The sequence below is a fragment of the Amphibalanus amphitrite genome, unplaced genomic scaffold (assembly GCF_019059575.1).
Source record: "Amphibalanus amphitrite isolate SeventyFive unplaced genomic scaffold, NRLGWU_Aamphi_draft 000749F_arrow, whole genome shotgun sequence".
Lineage (NCBI taxonomy): Eukaryota > Metazoa > Arthropoda > Thecostraca > Balanomorpha > Balanidae > Amphibalanus > Amphibalanus amphitrite.
In genome coordinates, this window is record NW_024882243.1 from 177,205 (window position 1) to 187,772 (window position 10,568).

The 10,568-nt window shown below is 54.3% G+C and overlaps 2 protein-coding genes across 5 annotated transcripts in view; one reads left to right on the forward strand and one right to left on the reverse strand.

The window, feature by feature from the left end:
- LOC122365576 (leucine-rich repeat neuronal protein 1-like) overlaps positions 1-3,863 on the forward strand; it is a 35,343-nt gene extending 31,480 nt beyond the window's left edge. Inside the window, exon 2 of the mRNA XM_043336907.1 lies at positions 1,788-3,863. Coding sequence (XP_043192842.1) covers positions 1,788-3,788 — 2,001 coding nt within the window. The 3' untranslated portion in view covers positions 3,789-3,863. The remainder of the gene's footprint in view (positions 1-1,787) is intronic.
- A 1,207-nt stretch (positions 3,864-5,070) lies between these two features.
- On the reverse strand, positions 5,071-10,207 carry LOC122365589 (protein lin-37 homolog). 4 transcript variants are annotated; one of them, XM_043336926.1, is made up of 4 exons: positions 10,150-10,207; positions 6,842-6,968; positions 6,188-6,554; positions 5,071-5,798 (listed from the first exon to the last, which is right to left on the reverse strand). In XM_043336926.1, the coding sequence occupies exons 2-4, from the start codon at positions 6,955-6,957 to the stop codon at positions 5,643-5,645; spliced, it is 639 nt and encodes a 212-aa protein (XP_043192861.1). In that variant the 5' UTR covers positions 6,958-6,968; positions 10,150-10,207; the 3' UTR covers positions 5,071-5,642. The 4 variants fall into 4 exon arrangements, with proteins under 4 accessions (XP_043192861.1, XP_043192860.1, XP_043192859.1 ...); XM_043336925.1 differs by having other exon boundaries at positions 10,080-10,198; XM_043336924.1 differs by lacking the exon at positions 10,150-10,207 and adding an exon at positions 10,031-10,128.
- Positions 10,208-10,568: the final 361 nt, after the last annotated feature.

Sequence of the window (10,568 nt, forward strand, 5' to 3'; positions counted from 1 at the left end):
CAGCACTCGTACAAAGTCGGGCGAGCCGGCCAGGAGCCGCGGCGCCGTGTCCGACGGAGACGCATGTGGCTGGTTTATTGGACGGCCTCCTGTGCGGACTGCGGAGCCACCATCAGTGGAACTTCAGACACTGTCCGATGCCAGCTGCGCCCCTCCACTTCACTGCATTAGTGTTGGCGCCCCGCCGGAGCGGCCTCATCTGTATCCGTGAACACTGGTAACTTAGCCGGCTGAAACATTTCTGTGAACCGTGAACGAGACGGCAGCGAATTCGTCGCGGATATTATAAGAACACGTAACTCGTTTTTCATCTGCACCACCTGAAAGCTATTCGACTTTCGTCATTCATTCCACCTCATTAGAGCAGCACAAACGCGATGACAGCTTATGAATGTTTGAGCGGTTAGATTCAGCCATCGTCCTGAAGATGAGAGAGGAGCATGAGGTCATTTAGCATGAGGTCCTTTAGCATGAGGTCCTTTAGCATGAGGTCCTTTAGCATGAGGTCCTTTAGCATAAGGTCCTTTATCATGAGGTCCTTTCGGTCTAATAAGACCGTTCCAAGCCCATGTGATTAGAACACAGGGGAAGATTTGGGGCCGAGTCGATCACCGACTGGTGCGCCGCTGTCGTTGAGCACATTCTGGGATGTGAGAGTCTCGGTAAGACGGACCACACAGCCATTCAAACACTAACCATGGAGAGGCATGTCTGAGAAAAGAATAGTGTGAGCAGGGATGCGGAATGAGGATGCGTTGGTCCTGAGGATGAAGGGGAGGGATAACCTTCTCCTAATAAGGTGCGCGTGTTATACTGAGGAGTGAGGAATGCTATTACACGTACTGTTGGCAACAATGTTACTCTTGCTGTTTCATATGAACAGTCCCAGTGGGCATTAATATCTGTGCTAAAGTTTCTCGCCATTGTTTTTCTTTGCAAAGAATTCCAATAGTAATGCTCATTACCTCCGTTCCCACCATTTTTCCATCCACAGAGGCTGTTTTGAACCTCGCCAGTCTTTCTAACAGGCAAACAAACGGCACTGTGCGCGGTCGGCATTCAGAACCACCCGGCCAGCGGGGCTCCACTTGAGCGCCAGCCTCGTTTGAAGCCGTACAACGCTCTGGCCCTGCGGATCGTGACTAGAGTACTTACAGAGCTTTAGCGCTAGTTCATAAACGACAGTTTAACTTAAAAACTTAAATATGAACAAGGTCGAAATGTTTTGAGGCATATGCATGGATTATTTTAAACGACACACTCTATTCAATATATGTTGTGGTTGTCCGACGTCCGTGCTATCAGCCTATCACACGTTCAATACAATGCAGTTGGGCAGCATCCCATGTATTTGAGCCCGAGGCTGATGCATACGTAAAGGAATCGTTTCGCCTCCCGGCCGGCTGTTTCCGTGTCCGAACGACCGGCCAATCTGATGATACGGCGCGGCCATGCGGTGCTCGTAAACCAGCGATGCATAAACTTTCGGCAGCGCCAGCGCCGGCGTCACATGGCAACCGAGATGGCTCTTACAGCCCGCACCAGCGCACTAGGCTAGATACGATCCGCTTGGGTCGAGCGGCTGTCCGGGCCGAGCACACTCCCGCGTATCGCTCAGACCGTGTGACGGTCCCCCCGCAGCTCGCAGCTCGAAGACGGACGGCGTCCGCCATGTCGGCGGCGCCGCTCGGCCGTCTGACCATTCCGCCCCATCGGTCGGCTACAGCGACCCGGACTTTCAGCACAGCGGCTCCCTATCGATAACAGTCGTCTGTTTTTGTTCCCAGACCGAGCGGCGGCCGCCGGCGCTGCCGCTGTGGGCCCTGCTGGTCGCCAGTGGCGCCGCCCTGGTGGCCGCCGCCGACACCAGCAGCGACATCTGTCCGGAGAAGTGCAGCTGCTCCGAGCAGGCACCGCGGGCCGTCAGCTGCCGAGGACGCAGTCTGGTGGAGCCACCTGACGGCCTCCCACCGGACACGGCCATCCTCGACATCAGCTCCAATCGTCTGGCCGGCGGTCTGGCCGAGCTCGGCCGTCTGACAGCGCTGCGCCAGCTCCGGCTGGACGACAACCGGCTGCCAGCGGTGCCCCGCGGCGCGCCGCTGCGCCTCCTCTCACAACTGCGGCTCCTGAGCATGACCCGGAACGGCATCCGGACCATGTACGAGGACGCGTTCCGGGGTCTGGTGAGTCTGGAGGAACTGTCTCTGGCGACCAACAAGATCGGTCACATCGAGGACGAGGCATTCTCTGAGCTTCAGTCGCTACGGACCCTCAACCTGAGCGGTAACCAGCTGACCACCGTGTCGCCGGCCTGGTTCCGCCAGCTGGCTAACGTCACCACCCTGGACCTGTCTGGGAACCGACTGCGGCACATGCCGGTCGGCGTGCTGGGCGGCATGGCGGCGCTACGGTGGCTGCTGCTGGCGGAGAACCACATCACCTCACTACACACAGCGTCGCTGCTGGGCCCGCGCAATCTCTCCTCGCTCGACCTGAGAGGAAACCAGCTGACGGCGGCGCCGAGCGCGGCGCTGCGGCGAGCCGCCCACCTGGACACAGTGCGGCTGTCGGACAACCCGTTCGCCAAGCTGCCGGCGGCGTCGTTCGCCGGCCTCTCCGTCCGTGAGCTGGATCTGAGCTCGCTGCCGCGGCTGCAGATCATCGACAGCGGCGCGTTCGTCAACCTGAGCCGTCTGGTGGAGCTGCGTCTGAACGGCAGCGGCGCGCTGAGGTACGTGGCGCCGCGGTTCGTGCGCGGCGCGCCGGCGCTCCGCCGCCTGCTGCTGCACAACACGGGCCTGCTCAGCCTGGCAGCAGAGCTGGCCGAGGAGCTGGCCGAGGAGCTGGCCGCGCCGCTGCAGCTGTCGCTGCACGGGGCGCCGCTCCGCTGCGACTGCGTGCTCGCCTGGCTTCCGGCGGCGCTGGCCTCCGGCTCAGTGACGCTCGCCCAGCCGGAGGGCACACTATGTAAGACACCCGAGCAGCTACGCGGAAGCCGACTGGACACGGTGCCGGCGGCCACGCTGGGAGACAGCTGCGGCCCGACGCTGGTGCCGCTCGGACGGTCCACCGTGCGGCGCGACACCGGCCAGCGACTGACACTCGAGTGCCGCGCCACGGGCCGGCCGGCGCCGCGACTCAGCTGGAGGTCACCGCGGCAGAACACCAGCCGCAGCGGCGGCTCGCTGCTGCTACGCCACGTCACCGAGGCGGACGCCGGCCGGTACTGGTGTGTGGCCGAGAGCAGTCGCGGCACAGCCAACAGGTCCGTCACCGTGCGGGTCCAGGAGGTGGACATCCACCTCTTCCCCACCGGCGTCTCCTCCAAGTTCGTCACGCTGGTCTGGAACGGCACGGCGCGCAACAACTTCCCTCGCTATCAGCTGATGTACGGCCGCGCCGGCGAGGACGAGTCGGACTACGAATCGCGCATCGTCACCCCGTTCCACCGCTCCTACACTATCGGCGGTCTGCAACCGAGCACCAGCTACCAGTTCTGTCTCAGCTACCCGGACCGCGACAGCCGACCGGTGCGCATCTCCTGTACAGACGTCCGCACACGAGACGCCGCGTTCATGACGCGAGGCATCCGCCGAGAGTGGACGGCGGCGGCGGCAGCGGCGGCCGGCGTGGCGGCGCTCGTGCTGGCCGGCCTGACACTGCTGGCGGTGGCGGCACGCCGCTACCGCAGCCGGCTGAGGGAGGAGAACGACAAGGACACTGGCAGCCAGATCCCGCTGGAGAGCTTCTACAGTCCGCTGCTGAGCCAGTCGTCGCCCAGCTGACAGTCACCGGCCGGCGGCGGCCGGCGCTCGGCGCCCTGTTCGCGCCAGTGCACGCCGCGGCCGGCCCACCGCAACAATCGCCGCCAGTCGACGCCGGCCACGGCCTCGGGCCGGCACCTGACGCCGCGCGGCGGCCGCGGCCCGCGCCGGCCGCAGTGCGACTGCGCCAGTCTGCGCGGTACGCCGCTGGCCGGGCGGCGGCCGGCCGACGGAGACGGCTCGGGACCCAGCGGAGCCGCCGCCGGCCCCAGCGGGCCCACACCCACAGAGGCGGTGGTGGAGAAGCCTCCAGAGTCGACAGAGCCAGCGACCAAGGCGGTGACGGCCACGGTGGAGCCGCGCCGCCACTCGGGAGGGGTCGAGCCTCGCCGCCACTCGGGTGGGGCGATGGTAATGCGCACAGACCATTCGGTCACAGAGACAGTGGACATTGAGACGGTGCCAATCATCGAACAAGAGCTCAAGAGCTAGAGCTGCCACAGCGCTGGGTGGCGGACGCGTTCAAACTAAGTGGCGAGCTTCGATGGAGATTGGAAAAACTAAACTTGGGCGGTCTCGGAATACCGGGACAAACGTTCCCGTAATATTCACTATCGCTTCGAAGCGCTAACGCACCAAGTATTAGTGAATTCATGTGCCAAACACTACGCTTACCATTCACTGCACCAGCGCTTTTTAATGCACAAAAGGGGTTGGATGTCTTGTTTGCAGATGTGTTGCTTATGACGTGGAGATGTTATGATGTTGACAGAATATGAGATCTCATTAATACAATTCAACATTAAATGCATCCTTTTCCTCTAACTTTATGCTAGGAGAACAGCTCCTGCCAGACCCCAACAAAGAAATGACACACGAAATGAACCGTGCGACTGATCATGTCAACTGTCGACTCTGCTACTGGCAGACGGCGGTCACAGACCATCTCCCGGCCACCTAAATCTCAGGAACCGTGTGGGAAGCCGCCATCCATCACTGTCCCGTGGGCGCCCCGAATCCGCCAAAGGTCAGCCGGACATAATGTAAATAATGGACATGGCCAAACTCGGTGCTCTAACGTTGTTCGCCCAGATTATTTACGGCTAACCCAATCACAAACTAGTTCGGCAACAAACTGGCGGAACTTCAATTGCAGATTACATCCCACCCAGTTGTCGCCATCAATAACAGAGAATGTAAAAAGAGCATTATCGATTCTTCGGTATATTTATAATGTAATTCCCACACTCCATCTAAAAGTATGAATACTACAGCATTTCATGGGCATACACACTAAAAAAAAAAAAATGGATATACAACAGTGATGATGAGACGTCGACAGCGCATATTACTCCTCACAGAACCGTGTTAGCCCGCAGCTATTTCTAGCAGCCACACACGTCAGTCTGGTCTAGCATCAAGCGAACCTCCAGCTAAAAGACCTCGAATAGGTACGCCACTTGATCGCTCCTAACCAATTCTGACCCCTCAGTATGTTGGACGAATATCGTCTTAACGGGAGCTTCACAACCGCTCAAGCAACCGGACAGCTGGAGACGCATCGCCCCACCTAGCGAACCAATCGTCCCGTCTTGGATACTTGTTTGAGAGTTCGATATCGCACCTTCTGAGTTTGGTGACCGGAAAGACCTACCGACCAAGGGCTATTCGACATCATCCTCAGGTCTCCAATCAAACTCAGGTCACCGCCGGCCACTGTCGGTCTCCTTCGGCACTCCCTTCTCTACTCACCCTGCGGTCGCCGTCCTTTCACCAGGGGCTGAGCGGGCTCACCAGGTCGTCAAACCACGACCGTGTCCGTGGGTCGGCGGGCGGCGGCACGCGTCCGGTCGCGGCGCGGTGCGGCGACGCGTTCTAGCTGTCCGGTATACAGATGGAGCTCAGCACGGCGAAACTGTCCGTGTAGCGGCGCTCGTTGTTGGCGGCGGCGGTGCGCCACTGATCGCGCACCGAGCGCCACCGCGCCAGGTGCCCAGCGAGAATTTGGCTCTTCGGCGGCGCGTCATCCGCCTGGGGGTGAGCAAAACGGTGGGGTTAGATTGAATCAGCACACATCAGCAGGTACCGTGGTATATGGCTACGGCGAAGGAGACAATGCATGGGCAAACCCGGCTTGAAATACGGCGGCACCTAGCAGAACTCAGTTCAAGGTACAGTGCCAACTAACAGAGTGAATAGACCGAAAACAATTAAAGGCCCATGTTCACAAGTTAATCTGAAGATTATGCTAACAAATTCTGCCATCCTCTTATAAGCAGCATGACAAAACTTCGAAATGTCAGCAGCCATCGGCATATCACATTCACTATCAAACTACGTAAACATCCACGCAAACAACCCATTCCAATAACTACCGAAGCTCCTCGTCCCCTGCTACCTGCCGCCATGTCCCCAGTCACCTTGCTGGGCTGCAGCTCGGGCAGCTGGGCGGGGTCGGGCGGCCGCAGTCCTGCAGGCACGCGCAGGTTGGCCGGCTGGCCGTCCTCATCCAGTGGCGGGAAGAGCGGCGGCGGCAGCTGGTACACCAGGTCGCCGTCGGACGGCTCCTCCTTGGGCTCGGCCTTTGGCGGCGGCGCGGCGGCCGTGCCGTTCGGGTCGTTGGCCATCCAGGCGCGGCAGACGGGGTAGAGCGACGAGCCGGCCGGGAACTGCGCCAGGTTCACGCTGCGGTCGAACAGTTTCATCACGTAGGTGTCGGGCAGGTTGCCGGGCGCCGCCGGCTTCCGGCGCCGCCGCTTGGAGCCGCGGCTCGGCGACGATATGTCCCTGGCGAAACGGAGGGAGCAAAAATCAGAGCAGTATTCGCACTAGGATGTGTGGCAGGGCTGCAATGGTTGCACAGACTTAATGGTATACCTAGCTTCCAAAATCTACCACTGATCACAGCAGACTGCTAAGCTAATTATAGTTAGAAATCTGCCTCAAACAACGAAATAACTACACATGAGCTTTGATGCAACTGATTTATGACACATGTGAACAGTAAACTTGACAGAGCCCAACACTGCCACCTACACCAGCCAGCACAGTGTCACTGCCAGCACGGAGCTCACTGGATATCGATCAGGTTGTCCTCCTCCGAGCTGTCCCACTCCGAGCCACGTTTTCGGGAGCCGGCCGCCTGCAGCGCCCCCTGCAGCTGGCCGCGCGCCTCGCTGATCGGGTCCATCGCTCTGGCTCCTGGAGGCACAAACATGTGTGTTGGGAGCCATCGCGAGCCACAGGGGTTGCAGGGCAACAGTCAAACAATGATCCAGAAAAAGGAGTGATGAGGCTAACCACTGATGTCCTGTACCAGTCATCAATGATGACTGGTACAGTGAATGCCATGTGAAAAGTCAAGTGTGTAAAAGTTGGTTTGCTGAAGCAATGCTTTTGAGAACATAAATCTCAGAAGGAACTTCAGCCCACTTGGCCGATTAATCCGATTAATTTGTGATCATCTTTACAAGGTAGCTTTATCCCTTCTACCAAGTGCCAGACCTGTCTTGATGCATGAGAGTAACCCCTGCTGAGCATGCCAGGTGCGAAATAGAGTGGTGTGAAGTTCATCCTATCCTCATGCCATTAAAGGGACCCTCCCACCTTCAAAAAAGTTAATGAATTGGCATGAAAGTGATGTCGCTCGGTTCAGAAAGAGCAAAAACGAATATCTACCAAATTTCATCGAAAAATATTCACCGGTTTTCAAGATATTAGACTTTTACTTTTGTTTACTTTTTGGGATTCCCGCTGTTCCTAGCGACTTTATTTGAAAGTGCGGCATTTGTTGCGCGCAAAGCAGCGTATACCACCACGTGCTACAAAACGTTTTAGTCAAACATTTAACGGACGTTCGAAAGCTTGATGACGTCATCAGATTCCTGTAATGGTTAAGAGATAGGGACCACGCTGGTCCCACCCTGCAAGTAAAGGGAAGAAATTTCTTGAACACCATAAAGCTGCGGGGGTTGCGACCAGGATAAATGGTGGTTTCTGAGCCTGGCCGCAAACTTGGCTATCTCAACTCAAAACTAATGTTAAGGTGGGAGGGTCCCTTTAACTTAGCAATTACCAGGCCCATTGTGCTGAAACTTGTCCTATAGGTAGGTCCCCACCAGGAAATGCACTCCCATGTCTTATGGTTGGGGTACTTATGCAAGTGTGTACACTGTACATGCACAGGCCTTTTCCAGATTTTGGGAGGGTGGCTGGGCTGATTTCCTTCAAATTTGATACATCATTACTCATTAGGGACTGCTGAGTAGCGTGCCAGGCACGTCAGTTAAAACACAGTTTGAGAGTGCACATTCAGGGTGCAGCCTCTACATCACTACATCTCTGCAATCAGCCCAGGAGCAACTGGACTGATTGCACTAAAATTTATTATTTTTAGGAGCCAGTGAGCAGGGTGGCCTGCACAAGTTAGTTTGGGCAACTTGGGGTAGGCACCACTTCACAAGTGAGTATATGCAGGGCTCACTCTTGTGCTTGCTTGTTTGCCACAACCAAAGGCATCTTACCAGTATTATAAAATTATTCAATGAGTAAGCGTCCCAAGATTTGTGGAATAAGGACTTTCCCATGCAACATTGTTTCACAAAATGCCCTTACCTTAGTTGAATATATTTGATATTACTTAAGTAAGTACTTTTAAATCCTTAATCTGGTCCGCTTCTTTATACTAACATATTCAAGGGGGCATTATGTACATCAGGGCAGCCCATATCAACTTTGCAGCACCTGTAAGTGACAAAATGAGTTTCCTTTTAAGTTTTGACTGTGTAAGAGCACAGGTAGTTACTATTTTTGGACTGGTAGAGCAGACACCACACAAAAGTTTTCCAACCAAGGAGAGGTGCTATACCAGTTGGGGAAACTACGAGGAGCCAAACAAAAATTGGATTAGCCAATCAGGGGCTGGCAGGGCTGCGGAGTCGGAGTCAGAGTCGGAGTCGGTCGGAGTCGACAGTTGTGACCGGAGTCGGAGTCGGAGTCGATTTTAGAAGCCCGAGCCGGAGTCGGAGTCGAAGTCACCGAAAATCTGTCGACTCCGCAGCCCTGCTAGGTCTGCGGAGTCGGAGTCGGGAGTTGGAGTCGGTCGGAGTTGACAATTCTGCCCGGAGTCGGAGTCGGAGTCGGAGCTGGTTTTTGAAAGCCGGAGTCGGAGTCAGAGTCGGAGTCGCCGAAAATCCATTGACTCCGCAGCCCTGGCGGCTGGAGTGGGCGGGGCGATGACCATATATGGTCATAAAATCAGACAACTTCATCTTTTCAATGAATTTTAGCATTCATATGAAAAAATAAGGCATAAGAATGTTTTTTAACCACACAAGGCCTACACTCACCCGGTGCATAATTAACTGGCGGCTCTAAATCGCAGACTTACAACGCAAGGTCAAACCGTGATTGGCAAATATGGCGGATTGAAACAGACGCGCCAAAAAATGTACGCAGTAGTTTTTTTTTAAATGTCATTATTTTTATTATTTTGTTGATGGTTTTTCTAATTGTAGTTAAGTTATTATTTTATAATTAAATATTTTTGTTTATTGAAATTAAATTAAATCTTTTAAAAATTTCCTTTCATAAAACCAATCCATTTATTGAATGGCCAGCTGATTGTGACGCCCAGAACCTGCAGAAAAGCCGTTTTCCTATTGCCATTTTCGAGTCAATTCGCCGAATTTAATCATATCACACTAATTCCTAGTGAAAAATGGAAGCCTTTTCTCTCCAATAAGTGGACGCGATATCGCAAGTACCAGCTTGTTATACCGTCTTTCACCCTTAGTAGCGGGGGCTGCATCTATGCCCATATATGGTCATCAAAAGTCCATTTATTGACCAATCCATTTTTTGACATTCGCCTCGTAGTTTCCCCAACTGATACCGGGATGTGCTTCTTAACAAAAACTAAACAAACCTAGCCTAACCTAACCTACAAACCTACAACCTAGTAACCTACAACCTACAAACCTACCCTACAACCTACAATCCTACAGTGCTTCAGCCTCTCCTTGGTTGGAAAGCCTTCAAGTGACGTCTGCTCTACTAATGCCCTACTTTTTTATCAGGAAAACTGTTTTCAACTGCAGGACAATTGATATCATGATAATAGATAAGGGACGAAAATCACACTACAAGTTTTCTTCTGGAAATATCAAATCTATTCTAAAAAAATACAAAATAAATATCAAAAGCTGCAGTTTAGTATGTGGAGTCTTGGATTTCCTTAGTCTACCTGAGCAGGACGCACTCACTGGTTCAAATCCACATTCGATAACCAATTAACAGGGTCACATTGCTTACCAACAATTCAAAATGAATGAGAAAACTTCTTATAGGTATCTTGGAGAAAACAGCACCGAAATCTATTTACCTCTATCTCCTCAACTATAAGCAAACACCGCGCCACATATCCAATTCGGCGCACCATTTGCGCTATTAATGCCTCTTCCAAGATTCCAATAGAACGCCTCTTCATTATATCTGCTTGTTCTTATTACGTCATTTACCTTAGCCAATCAAAATGCTTATTCCCTTGTATTGCGGAGCAGCATACTTGCAGGCGTTTTCACCTCCGCCATCTATTGAGAAGAATGTAAGCGCTGCCCGCTGGTGCTACTTGTGGTTTGCACTGTATGTAAATGGCTTCTGAACTAGGGCCTATATACAAGCATACGCCTTCTGCACGAATCTTGAGACCAACGAGCGACTGTATCAATGCGGCTAATCTCGGGCATTTGTTGTTGCGAGCTGTGCTGGTCGATGAAAGAAGCTGGCCGTCTTGCCCTACCA

Bases quoted from the DNA above. Each gene is read 5' to 3' on its own strand.
- LOC122365589 (XM_043336926.1), bottom strand. From the start codon at position 6,957: ATGGACCCGATCAGCGAGGCGCGCGGCCAGCTGCAGGGGGCGCTGCAG. The intron at 6,555-6,841 runs GTGAGCTCCGTG...CCGTTTCGCCAG, and splicing joins GACAACCTGATCGATATCCA to GGACATATCGTCGCCGAGCC. The intron at 5,799-6,187 runs GTGACTGGGGAC...GCTCACCCCCAG, and splicing joins CCGAGCTGCAGCCCAGCAAG to GCGGATGACGCGCCGCCGAA.